General features: G+C 46.1%; 2 protein-coding genes across 6 annotated transcripts; one reads left to right on the forward strand and one right to left on the reverse strand.

The window, feature by feature from the left end:
* The first annotated feature begins 862 nt into the window (after positions 1 to 862).
* On the forward strand, positions 863 to 11,149 carry LOC117903399 (plexin domain-containing protein 1). 5 transcript variants are annotated; one of them, XM_034815389.1, is made up of 9 exons: positions 863 to 1,159; positions 7,194 to 8,147; positions 8,223 to 8,432; positions 8,497 to 8,648; positions 8,716 to 8,788; positions 8,844 to 9,250; positions 9,328 to 9,345; positions 9,437 to 9,507; positions 9,585 to 11,149. In XM_034815389.1, the coding sequence occupies exons 1-8, from the start codon at positions 1,075 to 1,077 to the stop codon at positions 9,503 to 9,505; spliced, it is 1,968 nt and encodes a 655-aa protein (XP_034671280.1). In that variant the 5' UTR covers positions 863 to 1,074; the 3' UTR covers positions 9,506 to 9,507; positions 9,585 to 11,149. The 5 variants fall into 5 exon arrangements, with proteins under 5 accessions (XP_034671280.1, XP_034671281.1, XP_034671278.1 ...); XM_034815390.1 differs by having other exon boundaries at positions 10,401 to 11,149; XM_034815387.1 differs by having other exon boundaries at positions 9,437 to 11,149.
* Positions 11,150 to 11,879: 730 nt separating this feature from the next.
* On the reverse strand, positions 11,880 to 24,734 carry LOC117903059. Its single transcript, XM_034814806.1, is given in 4 exon segments — positions 11,880 to 12,860; positions 16,049 to 16,234; positions 21,419 to 22,215; positions 24,604 to 24,734. Coding segments are annotated over 3 exon segments (1,641 nt in total). The 5' UTR covers positions 22,164 to 22,215; positions 24,604 to 24,734; the 3' UTR covers positions 11,880 to 12,150.
* Positions 24,735 to 25,118: the final 384 nt, after the last annotated feature.

Consider the following 25,118-nt stretch of genomic DNA (forward strand, 5'->3'; position numbering starts at 1 on the left):
CGGTTGCATTATGGCAAACAAAAAATAACAATTGTAAGCTATACATATGTACATATATGTGTCAGTGTGTTTTTTAACTGTGCTTGTTCTGCCGAGCCACCAACCAGTGTGACCGCGCACTTATGGATAGGACATACCGTCTGACCCTCGGCAATATACCAACTCATTTTTAAATATACTGTACAGTTACCAATGAATCTTCAATTTAGATGGAGATGGTAAAGTTAGTTTTTGTACTTTAGTTTAAAATCATTGCTCCATATACCAGGAGAAGGAGAAGGAGAAGGCTTGGGCTAAGCTGGGGAAAATGAAGTTTCATCATATTCATAAGTATATTTAAAACTGACTGGTCGACAATGGGTTAATCGTTCTGTGTCTACAATCTCAAATCATATTCCCCACATACTCGCTTTAATATTACTGGCTAGCTCGAGCTCTCAGCAATGACAGCAAATTTCCAACATTCATATTCATGAATAGAGTCCGTAAAAGATGTAGCAGCCAACAATCTATTTCAATTTGTCGCACCAAAATATCGATGCAGCCAGCAGATATGTAGCAAATGTGTAGTTACCGTGTAGTTAACATGCAAAAAATGTCATTTTTTGTTGACCTACTTTGCTTAGAACCTATTTAATACGTAATCAAAAAAAAAGTAGTCCTTCAAATTAGCCAATCTTAAAGAAAACTGATTTATTAATTTATTAAATTAAGCGAATATGAAATCGAATATTAATTGACGAATATGATTCTCATCGGTATATTTTTAAAATGAGAAGGTATCTTTCGGTATATTTCTAAGCGTCAGACGGTATATTTGATCGATAAGTCCGCGGTAACACTTGTCATAACACAAATGGTCTCACAAATTTTTCTGCCGCGAACAATGAAACAACAAAATTTTGTCGAATTTTTTTCTGAATTCAGAAAAGTCCGTTGATATATCCCCACGAAAATATCCATATTGATATATTTGCAAAAAAGAAGAACACTCATTATATTGTCAAAAAAAAATAGACATCAAAATTCGATAAATCAATTTACATTCAACGTTGCAAGTGGCACGGGGAAAAGATGGCGAAAAGTTTCGGTAGTGCGTGCGCGCAAATTGCAATTCTCCTTACGCTATACGGTGCAATTGAGATAACGTCGGCAAGGTGTAAGTTGCAGTGCACTCGATTAAAATTAAGCTCCTCAATATGAAACAAAAGACGTCCCAAATATTGGTCTTCCATGGTGTATGTGGATGTATGTGTGCGTGTGTGTACGTTTTCCTCTCTCAGTCTCTGTCCCTCCACTATCTATTTCTCTAGCACTCTCTATATCCAATGTGGTTGCGTGCGTGTGTGTGTGTGTGAGTGTAATTTTGGCTGTAAATCTGGTTGTTATTGCTTGAGTTTCTACATAATTTCTAGTTGAAATGAAACAAAAGAAATCCACGTAATGCATACTCTATCTAAAACTCATCGCCAGAGCACGATACATGTGTGCATATGTATATGATTTTGTTTGTACACAAAAGACAAAATCATCATCATCGGATGAGTACGATGATGGGCCAGGGGCCAGGGGTCGCTCTGACAGTTGGTATTTTTTGTTGTATGGTGAAATTTCATCTGCTGCCATGTTGTATTTTTTCTGTTTTTTTTTTCTGTGGCATTAAATGCGTTAATTGACAAAAAAAAAGTGTACGTGTATTTAGAAGGGTTGGGGGGTGTACAAGGGCAGTCGAGCGTGAAAATATGCAAAAGCCAGAGAAATATTTATGCATAAACATGTGTCCTGTATGCGACGGGCCTTTTACTCTCTCTGCTACCATCCATCATCGCTCCCCCTCGCCAACCGCCGCCACCACCCCCTTGTTATGGCCACGGATTGGTTTTTATTTATAATTTTTTGTTTTTGTGCTATGCTCCGCCATGCTCCACTTAACGTGCAACAATTTTCCAACTGCGACGTCGCCACCAGGCGGCAACCAGGCACCACCAGACGACAGGCCAGTAGCAGCCCCAGTCCGGAGTGCCATCGCAGGTTCAACCTGCATTTTTAAATTGAAATTTGTGGCGCACTTTGATTAACACGAAACAAAACAAAGGCGCAAAATGTGTTTGCTTATTGTTTTTTGTGTCGCCAATTTGCAATTTCCAACTTAAACGAATCAAATGCTGTGGAATTACGACCAGTAACAACATCAACAACAAGAAGCACCAAAAAAGAGAAAAAAGGGTAGACCTGGCAACACTTTGGCAACTTGTTTTTCATCTGCTTCGCCGACAGGTGGCAACCTTGTGCACCACACACCGGCTCGCTCTCAGCTGGCCAGTGCCCGCGACACAGAGTGGAGTGCCGTTAACTGCATTTGCATTTGTATATTCCTCTCTCTCCCTCTATCTCTCTCTTTATCTATCTATATCTATCGCTCTTGCCCAGCCCTGCACTGCTCCAGCCCCTGGTTATGACGCATTTCAAACAGTGTTGTGTAATTGGCCAATAATGCAATGTATGGGGGACAGAAACAAACAACTGGCTGGAAAGTCGCTTATTTCGCAGTTAATTTACTCTTTTTCTTGCACACTTGACTCCTCCGGCCCTCTCCTCTCTCTCTCTTCACCACCCCACAGTTTATATTTGTATATTGTTGATACAGTTGGAAACGCTTCGAGTTTTCTTTGTCTTTGGCAGTCAGTCAGTCAGCGCCCCTCATTATCAGTTCCTTTATTTTTCTGACTTTTTCTCCAGCAACTGTATTCGCTTGGGATCAGTTAAAGCCACTATCTGCCACTGGGGGCCAACGGTCCAAGAGAGGGATTTACCCCGTGCCAAACTGTACTCTAGAAAACCCAATTTCCATGTAAATTCCATTTTGCAAGTTTCAGGGTTAAAGCTGTCTATGGATTCCCAGCGAATTCCCCTTTCCATTTCAATGCTTCCTATGGATTCCACTTTGATTCCAATTCCCAAATGCCCATTTGTGGCCCACTGGCGTGCAGCTTCCAATAAATCTGCATATATCAGAAGCAAAACGGCATTTCGATTCGTATTCTCAGTGGACTTGACTTGGCGTAGCAGGCTGCTACTGGTACCAGAGTTCTCCTCCTTATCAAGGGCGTCCGCTCGTTATTATTGGCACATGTTGTTGCTGCCTTCTCGTGATAAAGCATCCATCCATCCATCCATCCATCAATTCATTTGGCGAACTGGAGTCTGAAGTCTGGGTTAAAGCTGTTGTGTGATGAATTCTCTGGGGGGTTTTTGCGGGGCTCAAGCTTGCACAGCTGAATCATCCATCCGCTTCTATATTTTATCCCCATTTATTTATTTAATGCATAATTTCACTTTTTTCTTCGGTAATCCAGAGATTGGTATTTCCCGATCAACTTCCAGTGGCCCAAAAGTCCAGCCATATTTAATGGGTTTCAAAAGAAATGGTTAACTGGCCCCGAAGCAACTGTCCCTAATTGTTCCCGCTCATTCATTGCCACTCGAGCATATTCTCAGGTTTTCGAGCTGTAACAAGTTAACGGACCTAAACAGTTGCTGTCCATTGTGGCAGTGCAGAGATCTACAAGTGATCTCTCTGAGCAATGCTCTTTGACAAATGCATCGCTTGACGTGAAAGATTAACGGACGTTAACACATCATTACCATCATCATCATCATCATCATCATCATCATCATCATCAGTGTGCGTCCGTCCATTTGGTGGGACTCGCACTTGCCTTTGTTTGACTACCATTGATTTGGTGGGTTGATAAGCCTTTCCGCCTAACGGCGCATAAAAGAACTGTTAAAATATTAACACTCCGGCCACGTCTGGCCCAGTGCAGTGACTGAACAAACATCAGTGCACACCACAGAGAGAGAGAGATAGGCACAGGCACAGATACCTGTTACCTGTACCTTCAATTAGCTGAACGCGTGCGACGCAAATTGTACAAATGTCAAGCTATCAGTAAAAGAGTTGAGAAAAATGCAAAAACAAATACTGATAAACGGCCGCTGTCGATAGCGATAAACCCAAGAACAAGTGCACAATAAAACAGAGACAAACAAATTAAAACTTTACTTTAAATAGAATTATGTTGCATTTCCATATTTTTAACAGAAAAACGAATGGCTCACCTGTTGGCAGCAGGTAAAACATATCAAAGAAACAAGACACTTAGGCATGTGCATACCACAGAGTGGCTGCCCACTGGCGATAAGCAATTTGAAAAGCGCAAACGTAAATAGAAATGGGAGAGCAGACCGAAGGCAGTGAAACGAACAGCCTTGCGTGCATTTATGTGCATACTTTTGTTTGGACAAAACAAAAAGCGCACACAAAGTGCTGCAACAACGTGGTTGAATTTCTCAAAGTATAGTCATTCCAGTGTATCTCTCGCAACTGATTGATTCGTGCGTCCTTCACACCTTGTTGGCGCAAAAAGAAAGAAACAAAAAACGCTTCCAATAGTTAAAGACCAGCGAAAGACGGCAAAGTGGGTCACTGTGCAAACTCTTTGACCCACATTTGAGGGGTCTTCTCTCTCGAGCCCGCTCTCTCCCTCTTTCTCTGGTTAACTGCTGCGTGGAGGTCATTAGCACAAACTAACTAAAGAAAAAGGGCCATCAAACACCCGGAAAAAATATTATTAAAGACCAATTTTATTTTGGCTTTCAATCAAATGCTGCATAAATTTACGCCAATTGTTGCCACAACAACAATAACAATAAGAGGCAGACACTACTTCGTGGCACAGTCCGCAGCTAACTACAAAAAACAACAGCAAGAAAAAGCAGCACAAAACGGACATCATTTACAGCAATTAACACTGGGTTCAATTGAATTCAAAACAGGCACTGAAAGTCGCCAAAGTCACAGAGAAGCACTGAGCGAAAAGTGATCAGATCGCGGGACGCAGGTGACGCTCTCGCTTTCGTGACTCCTTTGCATGGTACAGATGGAATTTCTCTGCCTGCAGATTGACACAATCCCCCCGAATGATGAAAAGCGAGAGCTGAACGCCTAAGCGCGGGGTGGGTATGTCACCATTCCATGTGGAACACCCACATGCTGCCGTTTGATTCATAATATCAATTTGATGTTTGCGCTCTCTCTGGAGATGGCATTGGGGCAGGCAGGGAGCAGCGAGCAGCGAGCTGTCGTCTTGGGGTTGACTCATATTTTGACCGCAGTCGCTGCTGCCGCTGCTGTTGTTGTTATTGTTGTTATTGTTGCTGTTGCGGCTGCGGCTGCGGCTAATACTCGTAATTATGCAAGATCACCCGCCAGATGGGGGGCATTGATGACGCGCAGCTTTTGCATTTGCTTTTGCTTTCGCTGTCGTTGTTTCTTCTCTTCATATATACAGACAGACACACACAAACGTCAAACCAATAATAATACTATGCATGTTCGCATTTGATAGTCGACACGGCTGACTGCTGACTGCTGACTGGTGCTGTGTGCTGTGTGCCCTGCCCGCAATGTAATCGCTCAGTTGTGATTTGTTCCATTCAAAAACGGTAAACAATTATAACTTGCACCAACGTGGCTGTGGCTCCGACTGTGTGTCTCTCTGTGTACAGTTGCGCTCCGCCAAAGACAGCTGAAAGCTGACTCCCCCGAGGGCTTCTTTGTGTTATTCTGTCTTGCATTGTTTTGCTGTATATTTTGCAAAGGGTATTACGAAAGAAGAGAATATTTCTTATATGTACTGGGATATGGTTTGTGTGTTTCATTCGTGGCGCTGTCCAGCGAGTCTGCTCGCTTATGGGAACTTTGTCAAGCAGTGAAAATATCGCTATTATTACAGATTGTAATCAAAGAAAAGAAGTCATTAAATATGTTGCTTCATTTCTGATTGTTTCATTCAGTTTTTGCAGCAAATTGTATAAAGTTGTAAGGATTTAAAAATGTATTGGAAATGTGTTTTGTTTTGTATTGAATTTTGCTGGTGGCACTACAATTTTCTTTATCGCTTAGCCCAACGGAAAAGAGTTTTATGTTCAAGAACGCGATACGAGTACCCTTGGGGGTTACGAGCCCTGAGTTTGCGCAATTTGAGCAGCAGATTCCGAAGCAAAATTCCAAAGTCTGAGCAACAAAGGCAACAAAAACGAAGGAATTTAGCGACCATAAAAAGCTAAAACAAAACTTAAAACCAATCGAATGAAGTGAACAGTGAATATTCTCTTAATTCACAAAAATTGATTCAATTGTTGATAAATTTTGTATACAACAAATTGTCGAAGCAATTGCCTCGACGACGGGGCGAGGTTCGATTGTTTATTTATTTACAAAGAGTTGTGAATAATTCTTCTTGGGCTTGGGAATCGATATCGCTTTTCGTGAGGGTGAGCCCCTAACTGCGTGTGGCAGTTCGTTCCCCCCTCCATGCCAAACAAACAGCCCACCGACTACATGCCACATGTTGTAATTGCAATTGGGGGGAGAGGTAGGGGGCTCTTTGATGTGTTTCTGCGGTGGTGCCGGCGCACATGTGGGAAATGCTAAATGGAAATAGAAAATCAATATTGAGAGCGGCTTCAACTAACAGTTAGGTTAATTACAGCACACACACACACACACAGAGGAGAGGGGCCTATGGCATGTGCCACAATTTCCAGAAAATTGCATTTCACATGCAAGGCAAGAAAAATCAATTTTCGGAAAAGAATGCCACAGCCGGGTTTGGTTTACACAAAAGAATGCGCAGGGAGTACTCAGGGATACCCAAAGAAGGAACCTAAATCAACGATTATTTTAGCTGTAGGCTGGGCATAATAATAATACCCATTAAAGTCCATAATTGAATGCATTCGTGCCGGAAAAACTAACATTTACTCTGCGATAAGTGAACGAACTGAGACAGAGATACAGTGGAAGCATCTCTTTATATATAAACCTTAACAGATAATATTTGTAATGCGAGTATCTACACAGATTAATAGATAATATTGACCAGAGATAAAAGCGCGGGGAGCTGACTTGCCGCTAATCGGAGGCGTAAAAAGAGGGGAAAGACTGTTTTATAAATGGAAATGGAATGATTGGAACAACAGAAATGAATAGTGTATAAATTCATGGAATTAATGACAGAATATTTACCACAAAAGCGACGACACGTCCCTGAAGTAACTCATTCGACACTCATCCACACGATGCACATTTGCGCTCTCTCTCCCTCTCTCTGTCTCTGTTTTTACAGCCAATCCGGATGCTTATTATCCCCTCGACACGAAGCTCACATTCATCAATGCCCACGATGTGGTGCGACTGCCAGCGGCGGGGGAGCACGCTGTGAATCGTCAGAAGCGTGCGGCGCCCGATGGGGCAGCGGTAGACTTGTCGGCGGCAGCAGCGTCATCAGCAGCAGCATCAGTGGCACAACCGGCTGGCATAACGCCGGATGCCAAGAGTCAGTATCAGAGCGTCAATGTGAATACCAGCGCGGAGACAACACTTACCACCGTCGACAGCAAGACGGGTGCGGGCGCAGCGGGTGGCAGTGTGTCCTACAATGTGCACAATGTGGGCGTCAATGGTACCGGACAGCGCAAGGACTACAGTGTCCAGAATGCCGATGGATCGTCGAATACCGCCGCCACCGGCACCACCATCAATGTGTCCGCCAAGAAGCCCACGCAGCTGATGGGCACCCAATCGCAGTATCCCAAGAAGGTGGCCGCCTCCTCGCCGATTGTGCCGCTGCAAATGCCGGTGCCGCTGCCGGCTGGCGCGGCCAGCAACTCAACGGACTGGCCGGATGTGGATGTGGCGGATGTGGATGTCTCCGAGGAGGTGATCAACAAGGGCATCATCAGCGAGCATCTCAACCGCACCGAGGACCATCACGAGTACTACAACAGCACGCTGTACATCAATAAGGCGGAGGCGGCAGCGCTGTGGGCCCAGCTGCGCACAGTGCCCGAGAATAGTATGCTGTCCTCGTCGCATCGTCGCGCCATGACCGTTGAGCTGCAGTTCGATTTCCCCTTCTATGGGCATTATGTGCGCAACATAACCGTGGCCACCGGCGGCTTCCTGTACACCGGCGAGTATGTCCACTCGTGGCTGGCCGCCACCCAATATATTGCACCACTGATGGCCAATTTCGATACGAGCATGTCCTCCGATTCGGTTGTGCGTCTCCACGACAATGGTGAGCATTTCGAACGAAGAACCAGCGTTCTGTTCTGGCTATCTAATTTCTAATTCTGTACTCTGTGACGCACAGGTACCGCCTTTACGGCCGTCTGGGAGAACGTGAGGCTGCAGGATAAGCCGGATTATGGCAAGTTCACGTTCAGCGTGACCCTACACCAGAGCGGGGACATTGTGTTTGGCTACTTCCAGGTGCCCACGCAAATCAACTCCATACAGGACAACCAGCATCCGGTCAAAGTGGGCCTCTCGGATGCCTACATCATTGACAAGCAACTCTACTGTAAGTGGACAACAACAACTTATTTCGTGTGCAGCCCCCTTGATGTGTGTGTTTTCTCTGACAGTTGCCCGGCGAAAGACCATCTATGAGTACCACCGCGTGACGTTCCAGCAGAAGGAAATCACCAATGACACCATCATCATACTGACGGCCCTGCCCACCTGCCTCGGCTACACCGACTGCCAGGCGTGCATTAATCATAACACAACCTTTGCCGTAAGTTCTGTAATCGGTAATCTGCGTTCTGTAATCCCAAGTCTAAACGTTTGGTTTTTGTCCACAGTGCTCCTGGTGCCCGGCGCTGAATCGCTGCTCCACGGGCACCGATCGCAAGAAGCACGAATGGATTCAAAAGGGTAAGTGGGCGGGCAGCCTGAGCCATTCAATGTATTAATTCAAATCCATTTGCAGGCTGCGATACAGCGGCCATTCATGATGCTGGCACTTGTCCGGCACTCGGCGGAAAGGGCAACAATGCCGGGCAGGAGAAGGCCGGCACTGCGAGCAGCTCGTCCACCGCCTCACCAGCCAGCTCTGCGGCAACGGAGCCAACGCTGAGCAGCACGCGGGCACCGCGGGCAACGGCTCAAACCAAGACAGATGCCAGCAGCAGTGGCAGCAGCGGCAGCAGCAGCAGCAGCACGGCGGAAGGGAAGCTGATGAATGCCGATGAGCTGTCCCAGGCGCAGGCCGAGAACAAGAGCGTGGGCATGGCATTTGGCTTCATGGTGCCCATTTGCATGGTGTTTGCCGTGACGCTGTGGCTCTTCTATGCGTACCGCAATCCGCACACGAAGAGCGGTCAGCTTTTAATTCAGGTGAGTGCCGTCGCCTCAAGATCCAACAGAAAAGGATCCTTTCCATTATCAAAAATTCTTCTTACAATTACATGCAGTCCAAGCATTTGCATCAGGTTGGTTATCCATAAGCAAAGATCTGTGATATCTACGGTATATTGTGGCTAATATTAACTCGATTTCATTCTCTATTGTTTAATCCTTTAGTTCCGTCCCAGCCAGTGGTCTTGGAGGCGCGGCGAGGCGCGCTATACTGCAGCCACGATACACATGTAAAGGGAGTGTGAGACATGTACACCAGAGAGAGATGACAGAAGCGCGACAGACACAGTGACAGCGGCAGAGATGGAGAGAAAGAGAGAGAGAGAGAGAGAAGAGAGAAGAGATCGCATGAGAGAGAAAAAGAGAGTTGCAGCAAAAACGACAGACAAAAATGTTGATCGAAAACCAGAAACCGAAACTCCCTCCCAATCCCACCCCGAAAATCAAACGTAAAAACAAACAACAAAAATAACAAACAATTGGGCAATGGATATTTGTTGCTTGATCACGCGGAAAAGACAAATTGAAAATAATTAGAACTGATTTTAGACATTTTTCGGCAGAGAAGTAAAATAAATTAGGCAAGGCAAAGGCAAGACAGAAATGGAAACATAACCCCAATACCCCCTAGTCCCCAATCCCTCCTCAATCCCCACCCCCCAACCGAATTGCTCAAAAAAGACGACTGGCAACAGCATGAAGTGATGGATCCTTTAGTGTTTGTTTTTTCGGTTCTGTTTTTAACAGAAATTACTCCCAAGACCCCTCCACAAGATCCCAGCACACACTCTTACGTACTCCAACAACAACAACAGCAACACACACACACACACACACACACACACACACAGGGCAAAGTGCTTTCAATTGTTTTCCTAGTTCAATTTTTTTAGGTCTCTTATTATATGTTTTATTTAATGCTTTTTTTAACCCTTAACAAATGAGAAGCAAGCGATCGATGGAGTGATATTGCAGCAGAGATCGAGGGGCAGAGTTTTATATATGTATATTTTATATTGTATATTTTGTTTGTGCCGCAGCGTTCCTCCACAACTTCGTGTATTTCGGATTTCGTTACGTTTCTTTGACAACAACAAATAACGAGAGACAGACAGACAGACAGACAGACAGAGAGAGACAGAGAGAGAGAGATAAATGTTTCTAAAGTGTGTGTTTTTAGTAGTGGCTTGGCGCATAAGGACATAACAATTAATCGCACCGAATGAATGATGAATGTATTATTGTGAAACGCTGAAAGAAAGAACCAAGAACCTTGATGCCAATTTTTTTTTTATGTGTATATTTTTGGTATTGTCTATATTTTGTATTATACGCGATTTGTGTGCCGCAATCGTATGGATAGATACACTTGCATATTGTATTTATATTCAGCAATATTAATATCCGTGGATATATACAACATACACACGAGACGACCTCTTCTTTTTGTTAGTATTTTTTTCTATTAACTAATATTACAGATAAAACGAAAGCAAAACAAATCTAAAGGTACATATATAAAGAGAAGGAAAGGAAAGAGAAAAGAGAAAAACATAAGCTTAAAACTATAAAACTAAACACAAACAAAATGCGGTGTGCAAAGCTAAAACTAAAAATCCATTCAAATCGATCACTAAGCGAAACCCATAACTATATCAAAACAAAAACAAAAACAAAAATCAAAATCAAATGATGTGAACTGAAACAAAATGAGAAAACACCGTCAAATGAAAATTGAGATCATCCCCCAAGCACACAAGCGACAACAACTAAGGAAATTGTATAACAATGTATTTTGATAAAGAAATTAAATTTGTATTTTAAGCTCTTATTATGTATACATGATAATTTAAATAAAAACAAAACACACAAAAATTACAACACACATCGAAATGCATTAATGAGGCAGAGCATATAAAAATTGTGCAGATAGAGACACCGAACGATGGACCTGCACACAGATGAGTGAGTAAATGATTGAACAATTAAGTGCAAAATTAACATTTATACCATTTTTAGCACCCCCAGGCATGATGCTTGAAGCATGTGATATAGCTAGCCTCTCAATATATGTTTGGAATGAATAAATCTCTCGCCGAACACTGGAGAAAACCAACAAGCGCTTCCCATTTGGATGCAAAGAAAGAAAACCATAAAAATAAAAGAGTTCAGCGTATTCCCCAAAGACCAGTGACTGCCCATACAAATATCGATTCATATAAAATGATTAAATTATAAGGAATCCATCTATCTGGGACTTTGTTCCTGCAGTTTGTGTGGCTCCATTTCAAGCTGTTGCCATAGTTGTTTAAAAGTGTTCAGAGCTTGCCTTTTGGCAAAGTAATTTGATATAGTTTATGGCTGCGCCACTTTTTGTGGTCGAACTCTGATTAAATTGTTATGATAAAATGAACTTACCTTTAAATGCAGCCTGTAGCCAAGGGTCTGCACATATTCTTGCTCTGTTCTTAAATCTCATCAAGCGTGTGCTTTGTCTGCAGCTGAATTAGAATTCGTTGCCCCTTGTTGCTCTTTAATCACATTACTGCTGACTGCTCCTTCCCGCCCCACTGGCATTGAAACAACTTTTGTGCAGCGTTTTCCTTGACATTCATTTATCTAATTTTCCAAATTCAAAATTGTGTTCCTTGGACTATGTGTGGTTGGTCTTTAATTTCATTAGGTTGTGTGTTGCTTTAGTTAATGATTCAAATATTTGGTTTGTCCTCTACCACAGCTACGGCTCGTACATTGAAACTCTCTCTAAACATTGACAGGATGTCCATGCGGGATGCGGTTAAGGCTATTGGCTAATGGCTAATGGGGAGACGGTATTGGTTGGGTGGGTTGGCTCTTGGGTGGCTCTGGGCTGGGCACTTTTAGAGCTTTTGCTGGGCCAGCTCCTCGATGGTGCGGGCATTGGTGAGGGTCACCCACAGCGGGGACTGGATGCTGGCCAGGGACAAACTTTCGGCGGCGTCCAGCGACTGCGACTTGCGCATGGCCGCCTCGGTGCGGCGGGGAGAGCCGCTGCTGCTGCTGCTGGCACCGCTGGCGGTGGCGCCACCACGACGACGATTCCGCTTGGAGTCGCGTTTGCTAAAGGTGACGACTGCCTCGTCACCGCCGCCGCCGGCGCTGCTGCCGCTGCTTGCGGCCCGCAGCTCCTGTAGGCGACTCCGCCGTTTGGCCAGAGCCGTTGGATCGTGCGACTCCCTCACACTGGCCGTCTTCCGCAGCTGCGGTGGCAGCAACAGCTGTGACGAGGTCGTAGCGGGTACCTCCTGAGACTGAGCCTGAGGATGGGTCTGGGACTGTGCCTGAGGCTGGGGATTTGCTGGAGTTGCTGGGGCCATCGCTGTAAGTGGCTGGTGCTGCTGCTGCTGCTTCGTGGCTAAATGTTAGCTTGAGGAAAAGGACATCTTGTAGGAGGTGGTGTCCATGGGCGACTCGGGATTGAGAATTTCGGTCTGCGTCTGTTCCACATCGCTGCAGCGCTCCTCCAGCACGGTGTCCAGCTCCAGCGAGGTGAAGCCCTGGCTTAGGCTTCGTTCAGGACGTAGACTGATAGCTCGCGACGATCGGTAATCTAGGTGGGGCGAGATCAAATCAGTTCGAATCATCAGTAATTCAGGACAATGCTCCTGAGTGGGTGGCTGGGATATGCGGCAGGTGTGAGAAAGATTGATGGCGACAAATTGAAAACGTGCGACGGGCAGGTGGCAGATGGCAGATGGTGGATGGTAGATGGTGGCTGGCTGGCCAACTCCGTCTCCGTCCCCGACTCGGGTGTTGTGTCAAGAAGTGAAAGATGTGCAAGTGCCACGCGATGGGGTAGGTGTGCGAGCACAGTGGGGCAGGAGTTGGAGTTGATTTATAGCACTCTAATTTGATTTATTCGCTGTTGAAATGGGCATGTTTATGGAGTTTTACACTACGCACAGACAGACACCCAAGTAGAGTCCTTCAAATGTGTGCCAGGGCATGTTTTGAACTTATTATTCGCTTGTGTTTGTATTTCCAACTTGAATTGTTGAAGATTTTGAGCAGGAATGACAGAGGATAAAGGATAAAGGATTCCTTTTTTGGTGGTCTAAGCTTATGTTTGGCCTTTATTCAATCCCAAAATGAGTGCCAGCATAAACGTACTTGGAAGCATTTAATTTATACTCTTTCTTGAGTGTTTAATTCACGCACATTTTGGTACAAAATGCAGAAATCTATGCAATATATGCAGAAATATTGTTTGGGTATTTGAAGGCCCAAAGTATAGCTTGAAAAATGTCTAAAGACTTTTTCGGAATCAAAGCTTTACTTTAATTTGGTTTATCCTTACTGGAAGAGCTGCCTGAGTTCTGTTGCTAATGCTATTCCTGCTTTAGGATTCTCTTGTTTAATCTTTTAGTTTTGTTTTCATTGGATGCTTTGCCATTTCCGATGCTCAACCGACGAGTAAGGAGGGGCATTGTTTCCGATTCAGCTGCTTCGACCACACAGTTTGGATTCCTGGTCGCAGGATTTCCACTTTTGAGGTTCAGGAGTTTTCCTCCAACAAAAGTGTGTCGCTGTCGCTGTCTCTGTGTTTGTGTTTGTGTGTGGGAGCAACGTATTTTGGGGTTGGCTTTTGCGGTGCTTCGTAATTGTTTTGCGAAAATGTATGCAAACAAGCTGTACGAGTGTGTGTGGTGTGTGGTGTGTGTGGGGGCTCACATGAATGTATTGTGTGTGTTGTGTTTTTTGGGGGGCCAAGGAGCAGAACAACCGAAAACAAGTGTAGTTTGTGGCTGTCACCCACATCATCATCATCATCGTCATCATCATTATGATCATCATCATTGTGGTGTGGTCGAGGCGGAGCTACTCTATGAGACCTGAAGTGGCATTTCCTCACTCTCCTCTGCTCTCCTCTCCTCTGCGACTGCTGCTTGGCGCACTGAATATGAAATTTACAGTTATAAAAAATGTTTGCTGCGTGTGCGTGCGTGCATAAAGCAATGAAATCCTCATGCTCCGTCCTCAAGCGAATGTCGAGAGAGAGGAGAGTGGAGAGTGAGAGCGGGTTACACGCGGGCATGTGAATGTGGCAGGTGGCAGGTGGCAGGTGGCGAAATGGGCGACCGCTCCGGCTCCGGCCCCAGCTCCGGCCGGCTGTCATCAGGGCGTGTTGCTATGCTAAAAAGGCGGGCAACAGCGCGGCTCCCCCATTCGCAGCTTTTTTGTATTTTTATATTTTGTTTTTTTCGCACCCGCTACACGTTTAGGATAAGGATAAGACGTTGCTCGTTGTATCTATAAGAACTTGTAAGAGGCAGCCACAACATAAACCGAGTACATAAAGTTGTGTGTGTTTCGGTTCGAAATGCTCGAAAGATTTGCTCCAGATTACTCTCTGCTTACCGCTAGTCTCCCATTTGCCAGTATATCTGCCAATATCTATTACCCATTTATCGCTTTAGCTGTTAACTACGCGGATCTGTCTTGATTTTGCTTTGGCTTTTTGTTGCTTTTGTTTGTGCATTCTATTAGGGCGGAGTACAGGGTAACTAACGTACGAGTATAGTCAATTATGGTGCTTTTTTCTGGCTGTTGTTTGTATGCTGAGCTGCTGCTGCTGCTGCTGCCATTCATTTGTTTTTGTTATATGCAAACGAGGGCAGGCGAGCGCCCAAAGGTATGCAATGCAAATGCAGGCAGCTGCCGCTCTGTGCCTGACACATGTAAAGCAGCACACACACACACACGCTTACCCACATATCTGACTGTTGGTGTGCGGAGCATGTTTTATTGAGTGGCTGGCAACTGTCGCCACCCTGCCACAGTTTTCTTTCAGTTTTCCTTGCTGCCCTTCAGCTCCTCCCTCCACGCCTCGCCACACCCCAGGTACTGCCTGCCTGCCTGCGGGACGTCCATCTCTCTCTCTCTGTGCCTGCTAAAGTCAAGCTTGAAGCTCAGAGTTGATAGCTGGCAGCAGGCATTCGTAATTGATAACCCACTGGGCCGTGCAACATATCCATTGAGAATGGCAATTCGATTTCAGAGAGATGTTCATTTGCAGCACGACAAAGACGCACAAAGCAAAGGTTTCTACACTGTGCAACACTGACCCAGGACAAACGCTTCAACTTTCTGCTGCCATAATCTACAGATATTTTTATTTAATTTCTGTGTTTCCTTCCTTAAACTCCTCTTATTTTCGTGCATTTAAAAATTCGAAAAAAAAACGTATTCCCCATATTTTTCTTTCGGGGCAGCTGCTGGAACCAGAACCAGTGCTGCACAGTGTTGTTTTTTTTCTTTCGGTTATGCGGGCTGCTCTCTACCGGAAAGAACAACAACCAAAAACGATGATGACGATGATGGTAATGTGGCTGCTGATGCGTCAGGTGCTTTTGTTATCTCTTTGTCAATTTAAAATTCCATTTTGGGGCATAAAACAAAGGCCGTGATAAGGCGAGGGACGCCACCAGGGGGGTATAATCACTACGGCATGGCATACATCAAGAGAACGAAAGGATAAATCAGCCCCAACAAAAATGACCAAGATAAAACGACAGAGAGAGAGAGAGGGAGAGACAGAGACAAAGAGTAGTGTGCAAAAGTGGTGCAAATGGGTAAATGGGGATGCATTCTAACGGTGAATGTAGATAGGTATTTCTTTTGATCTGCAAAACAGGAAAAGGCAAACGAAAAATATGGAAATAATACAAAAAGAGATAAAAAGAGAGAGATAAAGAGAGAGAAACGTTCGGCACACATTACACAACACTGAACACTCACTAAGCCTATGAATTGGACTAAATCTGACCAGGCTGACGGCATGGTCCTGCATGTCATAGTTGCGCCGCCTGTCCCGCTCCCTGGCCAACTTTGCCCGCCGTCGCAGGCAGCAAATGACGATCAGCGCCAGTATGGGGAAGCCGAAGATGCACGACACGATCGGTATGACGATCGATTCGGGTGAAACTGTAACGAAACGGAGTTGGGGAGCGATTAGTACGATGGCAAAACAGCAGAAGAAATCCCCACAAATGTGGCAAACACACTTAAAAGTTGTATATAAAATAATAATAGATATTTCCCCTATACAGATACCCAGTACCTGCGGCAAAGCCATAGCCCAAGCTTAAATTTAAGCATTTCTTCCCTGGTTTAAGCTCATAAACTACATTTTAAAGCACTAACTTCTAGCTCTGTTTCCCTCAGATAGCATTCGCCATAGAAATTTCCCATAAGCGAAAGAATACATTTAAGCAAAAGCCTGGCTGAACCTCTTCTGGCTTGAGCCACACATAAAACTCATTATTTATGCGGATGGGCCGTGTCGCTTGGTATTCAGAGAAGAACAAAAGTGTTGCCTTTACGTGTACTAATCTGCCACAACCTGGCTTAACCCGCCTTAGCCACTGGCCCCTCATTAAGTTTATCTATTCAATCTATCAAAGCGTGCCCCAACACGGCCAGCTTAAAGCCTTCATTCCAAGCAACTTGAGATGACCTTTCCCAACAGAATCTCACACGGCGCACACCGAGCACACCGAGCACACCGAGCACCCTGACGTGGAATGGCCTTGCCAAATGTTGCATAAATGTTAATCGCCCTCCCCCCCACGACTTTGGTCATGTCGACAACACTCGGCCCCCACCCAGAGCTCAGACCACAGACAAGAGGGCACAGGGCACTGGGCACAGCGAAATGGGGCCCCGTATTTGCCTAATTGTTGTGGTCAGCCGCACAAATGCCATCGCCTGTGCCAAGATTATTTATTTATATGTTTATTTTATCGCAATAACCGAGGGCCGTCGCTGGGGGGTAGGGGAAACTCTCGATTCCGGCCGGAAAGCGCGCAACTTTTCATTACAAAACACACACAAAAAGGCAAACTGCACAGCCGGGAAATGGCTCGAAAAAGTCTACTTGGACAAAATTAAATTTTGCACAACATTTTGTAAGTTTTAACTTGGAACGGCAACTGAAGCTAAACTTGTACTTGTTTTGGAGAAACTTTCCATACTCTCAGCCGATTTGACACTTGATTTTGGAGCAGGATTAAATCTTCAACAAATGATTAAAACCATTTAAGATGAGAGCTGGAACTTCGCTTTTGCCCATTTTGTGGCATCCTCCTTGCTCGTTTGTTGAATGTTTACTTCCTGCTTGAATATTCCAACCTGTGCGGCTTTTACTTTCCTTTGCCCTTTGCCCCGTTGTACCACCCGCCACTTGGCGACCTAATTTAGCAGCCTCCGAGTGCTTCCACTCATAAGTCATTTCTCTCCCGCACTCGCAACGAGCAGCAAGCCAACCAAGCAGTGGCGCCACAGCCAACGGTTGGCTCTAATCTAAGCCACAAAATCCATGGCCCAAATTTTTGTTTGTCGCAGCAAAACCCAAGCCCAAAATGAAACCGGGGAACTCGACCTCTGAATACTCTGTGGGGAGAAAGAGTCCCAAAAGAGGCAAGAGCTACGACTTGTTTTGTGATTGAAAACCCAACCTTAGGGGCTCGAAGTGTCTGCTCTGAGATGCGCACACGATGATCAGGTGTCCTTAATGTTATGTTCAATGGAGTCATCGTCGAGCCAAGGGTTAGCCCTCCCTGACACTCTCTTTTGGGTGCACTTAATGGCTCATCCCCGTGCCAGTTCCTGACTCTTCTCGACTGACTTTATTCGATTAAGTTCGTGTTCGATCAGGGGCGTAGTCGCCAAATATTTACACACTTATCCAGGCGCTCCTTGCAACTCCCTGAAGCTGGTAGCTGATAGCTGGGAGCTGTCTGTAGGGAGCGCGCCACTGAATCCAATTAACGCCTTCAAAGTGACAGTTCAAATTTACACAAATTGATGGCGAATGGGAGCGGGCGGAGTGATGTCTAAAGTGCCTCCAATGGGTCCCCAATGGGCATTAGTTTGCCGTTGTAATCGCGAAGGAGCAGCAGCTGTACGCTGCTCCCTCCTCCCTGCTCCCTGCCATTCACGCTGAGTCATCAGGCATCGTTTGATGCTTGAAAAATTCAATAAATACAATAAAAATAATGCTCCACCCGCGCACTCTTAGACAGATTTCCACTCTACCACTCCACTCCCGCCAGTCCGTCTCTCTCTCTCTCTCTCTCTCTCTCTCTCTCTCACGCTCTGGTCTTTGGTCTCGTTTTCTACGTATTTTTCCGACCCATTCATGGCTCCATGGCTTTCAATGGGAAATTGAATGTTTGCATATTCGACGTCGACAGTGGAATGCGCTACAAAGGCGGCGCAGACGAAGAAATCTCTCAGCAGAGGCATAGGCAATATATTTTAAGATACAAACAGACAGACACAAATATATATACGGATGGAGTCGCATGTAAGTATTCATTTTCGCATTCGTTTTATTTGTTGTGTGCGCCATCAAAGTCAACCCAAGATGATTGCGGTCTGTCCCAAGAAAGGGGGGAGCCACCGGGACCCAACTTTGAAGTCCCAACTTTGATGCTCAAAGTTGCAAAAGCAAACGCAGAACTTTACTGTGTGCCTACACTGTGTCTTTGATGCTGTTTGATTCAGTTCTGGTCGAGACATCGGAGAATAGTTGTGCGAAAGTTTGCCATTCGATCTATGCAAGTGCACCCCCCCCCCGCCACCGCCCAGTGCCAAGAGCCAAAAGGCCAACTATTTTTGGCATACAATCGAGCAGTCCAGAGCAGAAAGTCTCTGTCCCAAAAGCATCCGCAGTTTTCTTGTTCCTATTTATAAAATATCAAAGTAATAATTTCAACCGATTGATGTCGGTTCCCAGATCGTTTCAAGACTAATTTAATGTTCAGATTCGGATCTGTATATGTTTGATTTCCGGCCATGTCAAACCGTCTTCAATGCGCTGCCTCCATTGTTGGAGCTACAATAAAGCGCTGAAGTTAGTTATGGTTAGATTTCCATTTAAAGGACACGCCCGACTGGGCCGCCCTCAAGTGCCGCTCAAAGGTATAGGGCTATGGGCCATGGGCTATGGGCTATGGCAATGGCTGTCCGGGAATCCAAGAGTATGCCGCCAAGCACAATGCATTGTTAACTTATCAATGGAGCCGAAGGACGTTGTCGCATTCATCGCATTCCTCTTACACCATTTTATCGGATGAATTTACGCTCGTTTTGTTCGCGAATCGTAATGGGCGGAGTTTGTTCCTGTTTTTGTTTTGTTTGCTGCTCTCCTGCCTCTTTTTTTTTGATTATTTCTTTTTTTTTCTGCTTTTTTTTTTTGGCAGCATCGGCGAAAAGTTCTTTCTTGTGTCGGGCATGACATGGCCCTCATGGCCCCCCACACCCACAGGCTGGGGGGTGGGGTGTGAACGCTGCCATTGACGTGGTCGCTCCTCGCTGTCGATGCTGAGAGGATACTGGGATACGACTCGGGCGGGGGACACTGAATGGAAATGGAAGTGGAAGTGGAAATGGCAATGGGATTGAGGCTGAGTCGGATAAGACTGAAGAGGAGTCGACAATGTCGTCGTCAACTTGTAGGCCGTCGCGTGTCAGGGCGAGTGCCGTATGGGGCGCTGGGAGGTAGCACTCTTAATAAAGACGACAGTGCCGCCGCTCCCCACCCTGGGCTCAGCGACCTTTACGCCTCTAATTTGTGAGCCGCTCCGGGCAGAGTGACATCGGCGCCAGCTGTAGGTTCATGCGGCCGACCCCTTACACTCGACAAAAAAGTAAGAACGAAATGTTCAAAAAAGTAAATAAAAGCGAGTAAGAATAATTTCAAGTCAAGGATACACAAGGGACACACGGGACACACACATACACACAAGGATTACGGTTAACATGAGCCTTTCCGCTGCACAGTGGGACATTTGAGCAAAGTTTTTGGGCACTTTCGTTTGGCTCACTGTACGAGTAGGCTGCAGCCCGCCCCCAGCCGTGCGTACTCTCTTTTTCAATCTCACTCCCCCTGCCGGCGCCCGCGACAGCTGCCTTAAACAATCAACAGCTACAGTCGAGTGAAACTCTTTGCAATTACTGTGACTGCGACTTAGCCTTGTCTAATTGCCGAAGGGGGGAGCGGGCAGCAGTCGGCAGTCGGCAGGGGCGCGGCGCAGGAAAACTTTTCGATTGGCCTAAGCCTGCTGAAAGCCAGTCAAACTTTGAAGCTGCCACCGAAACTATACAAAAAAAAAAAAAAAACGAAAGAGCCATTCGGATATGTTGTCGGAGTAGGAGCAGCAGCTGAAGCTGGAGCTGGAGCTGGAGCAGGATTCGTTGCGAATAATGAGGGCTCGGGTGTCATCTCATGCAAATTAACGCCAGCAACGCCAGGAAACAACTTGGGATGAGGGCTCTTCTTGGGTCTCTGGGTCGTGGGTTATGGGGTTATGGGGCTATGGGGTCTTGGCTTCGAGTTCTGAGTGTGGCACGCGACCTCGTTGGATGACTGACTGCACTGATTTGATTATTGACAGGCGGCCAGAGCGGGGTGTCGAGTCTGACTTCCATTCATCCTGCAAATGCTACTAATTAAGTTAATGCTGCGAGGCGTCAAAAGAGCCAAGGGACTTGGGGAGTCCTAGATTAGGGGTTTATCTCGTGCAAAAAAAATTAAACAGCATTTTGACAAATTCGTTAAAAAATTATCCACTTATTTGGCTACAATTTGTTTGCCATTTTGTAGGTCTTTTGTGTGGAATGTGTGGAGTTTGTAAGAGAAAGGACTTCTCTTTACATAGATATTTGAGTTTAAACATAAAACGGAGCACAAAGACGGATTTTACTTTATCGGTTCCCTCCAGAATGGAAGCCCAATCATGATGATTTGAAAAGCTCAAACCAGAAGAATTCCACGCACACTCGCTCTCGCTCTCGCACTCGCACCTTTTGTCTCTTCGCTTGTGTTCGCTTCTTCGTGTGTTTTGTTGAGCCGAGACACGATCGATCATGTCAACAGACAGACAGAAAAAACGTTTATTGCTTCTCTGCCGCTGCGCGCAGCCAAGCAATTGTGCATGGGGAAGCTTTTATAGGAAGCTTTTGCTCTGCCGCTGCGGCGGTTCTACTGTGTGGATGTTGTTGTTGTACGAAAGACAAAGAAAGTGTAGCTTACCGCTATGAAAACTTTTTACTTTGCTATGCTCTTGCTATGTCCCCCAGCCCCGATCCCTTTGTAACACTCACCCGTTGGATACACAACGATGGTCGTTGGTCGATTCTTGTTGCCGGCCGCTATGAAGGTGGCCACTGTCTGGGCCTGGAAGGTGGCCGCCATGCTGCTGGTGGCGGGCAGGGTGCTGCTCAGCACCGAGCTGGCCGCCGTGGTGGAGGACTCAATGAAACCGCTTAGATTGCCGCCGGGCAGGCCGCTAAATGCACTGTAGATGTCCGCCGACTCGCCGTCTGCCAGGGGATGGAATGTGGCGTTGGCCAGCGACTGGTGGGACTGCGTCTTGGGTAGTTGCTGGAGCTGGTGCGGCGGCTGATCGATTCGCTGCCCCTGGGTCACGTCCACGTCAAGGGCCGCCTGCAGCAGGAGGGTGGGCAGGGGTGTGTGCTGGGCGGGACTGGCGCGGGCCATGGTGGCCAGGGTTCGGTTCAGCAGGTTCCTCATATTGCCTGTGGTGGCCTGCAGTAATTTGGTCGTTAGATTTGCGGTACGCGTGGGATTCGAGCTCTCTGCATCTGATTCGGATTCTGATTCGGATTCTGATTCGGATTCTGATTGTGGCTCTAACTCTGGCCTCTGCACGGCATCATTCCCCACGGATTGGTTATTAATGATGTCGGGGGCACCGGCACCGGCTCTGGCTCTGGCTCTGACTTCCCTGCTGTCTGCAGTTGTTTCCGTTGTTTGCGTTGTTGCTGCGGCTCTTGCGGTCATATTGTTTAATAATTTTGCAGCATAATCGTAAATTTCAATGAGCATTTGTAGGTCCTGCTGCCGCCTCCGACTCCGACTCCCCTGCCCCTTCAGCTGTCTGCAAGAGAAGTGTTGGTAAATGCCAGGGACTGTGTGCTCTTTTCTCTCTGCTAATTGCTTTAATGAATCACATTCCACAGCTGCATGCGTGCATGTGTGCGTGTGTGTGTGTGAGAGAGAAAAAAAAGGAAATTTGTGGCAAAAGTTTGCCCCAACACCAGCCAACCAACCAACCAACCAACCACCAGCACCACTACCACCACGATTGATTGCAAGCGTGTGACCCTAATGAAGCATCCGCCGCGCTTGCCTAAGTGCTTCCCATCTGGACTGCTGTCGGGGCTCTGGCTCTGGCTCTGGCTCTGGCTACGGTGCCAGCTAGGGTAACAGCTCTTGTGGTCACACTACGCCGTAATCCGAGCACTCGAAAGAGTGGTTAAGCGAGAGAGAAAGAACGTACTGCCAGTGCCTGCCACAGCCTGGACCGAAGCGTGGATTAAAGTGTACGTTTTTGTGCAAGAATTCTCTATATAAAATACCCCAAAAGAACCCAGAGCCCATACGCATACTCTGTGCCAGGAATTTGTAAAGTTTTACTATAGTTTATGGTTCCTGCGTTGCATATAAAATAACTGTGCGGTTTCTGTGCTTGAAAATACCTCTGAGCAGTATTCCTACGGCGTCAAACTCCAAAAATAATCATGGCTAACGCTGCTATTTGGTTATACATTTTTGCACCATGCAAATATTGAGATTGTAAGCCAAAGAAAAACGAATTTAAAGAACAAAATGAAAGAGCTGCGAGTGCAAATTTTCAATGCTAAGTATTCCGAGTCTCTGCCTAGATCCTCTCAGCTTCAAACAATACAAAAAATAAACGAAAACTGACTCGAATAAACTCTTTATTTAAACTCCTTAAATCAGTTCCATGCCAAGCTGCTTGCCAAGTAATTTCCGATCATTTTTATTGCATATTAAACGTGCAGGGCCATAAAGCGTTACCCTATCTATGGCTTTTACTCATCCCATAAGGATCCCATGGCAGATTACAGATTTATGGCGTTGTTTCTTTTCCTGCCTAAGACCTGCCTTGGACCAGCTCACACAAGTGGCTGACGTTTGTTGACTTTAAAAGACTTGCTAAGGGTTGGCAGCATTCAATTCGCTTTGGCCTCACCCTTGAAGCCACTTTCGCAGTAAAAGTGCCCCACATTTGCCCCATTGTAAGTACGTAAAATACCTGCCAAGGACTTGCCAAGTGTATAACGAGCATATCCGGATTATTTAAGTTTTATGTTTTGTGTTTTCAGGGCCGCAGAACTTGCAAGCTGCTCATCGTCTGCATAATCGTTTCTCTCTGTGGATTAATTAAATGCTATTAGAGAATTAAATATTTAAAGTACTTGCAACATTTTAATAAAAACACAACAAATCCCTGTTGCTGTTGCTGTTTCTGTTTCTGTTGGATTGTGTAAGCAAAGCCAAAATCTTTTCCGCACCCAGACAGTCCCTCTGCAACTGTAAAAGTCCTCTCTGCGCTCTTGACCTAACAATAAACGTCCCACAGCCCATCCCATCCCATCCCTATCCCCACTTGTTGGGTCCACAAGAACACAAACATTGGAAGCGGTGCCCAATGTCCGATGCTCGATGCCCGATGCCCGATGCCCGGTCTCTGGCCACTGGACCATCAAGTGAGCAATCCAGCAGAGCGCGCCTCGACTCCAGTGGCCCTTGAAACTGGAACTGTAGAGGGGTGCAGGGTGCGGATGGATGGACTAGGACACTTTGGCGACAACGGGCCATAAAAATATGTTAACTATTGCATGGGGATGACTGCCAGCCACTGGACTGGCTTCATTAAGCCAAATCGAATTGAATCGAAACGAAACGAAACGAAACGGAGTAACCGTAGCCCCATTCCCACATGGATATTCCCCAGATCCCTTCGGTTAACACTGCTTTGCTGGGCCCCCCATGCATTTGCAATGCTTCTGCCCACCAGCCCACCACTCCGCTTCGTTGCTGGCAGCGTATGAGCAGAGACTGCGTGGCTTTCCGTGGCCTCTCCGCCGTATACCCTATCCACCAGGGACCAGCACAATTAAATGGGCAAGCACGAATCGTTTCTGGGATATGGACAGGCACGAGCCGCAGTCCAGAGCGGGGAAATGGAGCTGCGTATGGAGCTGGGGACTGGGGTACGGCATGGATACGGGAAGCACGTCCGCTCCTGCTGGGCGAGCACATGTCTGCTAGGATATGATTATAATGTACTTTCCAGTTTATGGTCGGTCGGTTGGCTGGTGCTTATTCAAATGTGAATCATACTTTAGCGCTTTTCGCGTAGAATCTGGCACCAAAATATAAAACAGCAAAAAAAAAGAAACACACGACACACACACGCGCAGGAAATCCAGGGAAGACACGTACAGAGGACACGTACAAGCACAAATGGATCGCGTTAAGAGCCGGAATATCCGTTACGTTATCACTTTACGTCTGTGCACGTCGTTCGACCGGACCGCTGCGCTGCGCTGCTGCTTCGCTGTACGTCGCTGCCGCTGTCGCTGCCAAATTGTTTTGTACCGTTGTTTTTGCGCTGCAGCCCGCTTTTATAGTCTGCCGCCAAATGCCTCTTAAGAGCGAAATTCCCCCGCAATACATATGGGAGAATATCCCTTGTATTTGTGTGTCTTATACAGCCAATCAAATCAGAGGGAATTTTCTCTTCGCACGCCACGGCGCGCTGCCAGCTGACTTTTACCGTTGCCTCTGCTCGAGGGATAATTTTTGGTTCGCTCGATAAATTTAAAAAGGAAATTTGCGCGCTCGACATGTGTCTTATACATGGAATCAAATGCCAGGGAAATTTTCTCTGAAAATTCAAATAAAGTTCGTTATTTGTTGCCACGACATTATTTAATGGAATTAAATTTAAGAATTGGAAAAAAAACATTT

The sequence above is a fragment of the Drosophila subobscura genome, chromosome A, assembly GCF_008121235.1.
Source record: "Drosophila subobscura isolate 14011-0131.10 chromosome A, UCBerk_Dsub_1.0, whole genome shotgun sequence".
Lineage (NCBI taxonomy): Eukaryota > Metazoa > Arthropoda > Insecta > Diptera > Drosophilidae > Drosophila > Drosophila subobscura.

Bases quoted from the DNA above. Each gene is read 5' to 3' on its own strand.
- LOC117903399 (XM_034815387.1), top strand. From the start codon at position 1,075: ATGGCGAAAAGTTTCGGTAGTGCGTGCGCGCAAATTGCAATTCTCCTT. The intron at 8,148-8,222 runs GTGAGCATTTCG...TGTGACGCACAG, and splicing joins TGTGCGTCTCCACGACAATG to GTACCGCCTTTACGGCCGTC. The intron at 8,433-8,496 runs GTAAGTGGACAA...TTTCTCTGACAG, and splicing joins CATTGACAAGCAACTCTACT to TTGCCCGGCGAAAGACCATC.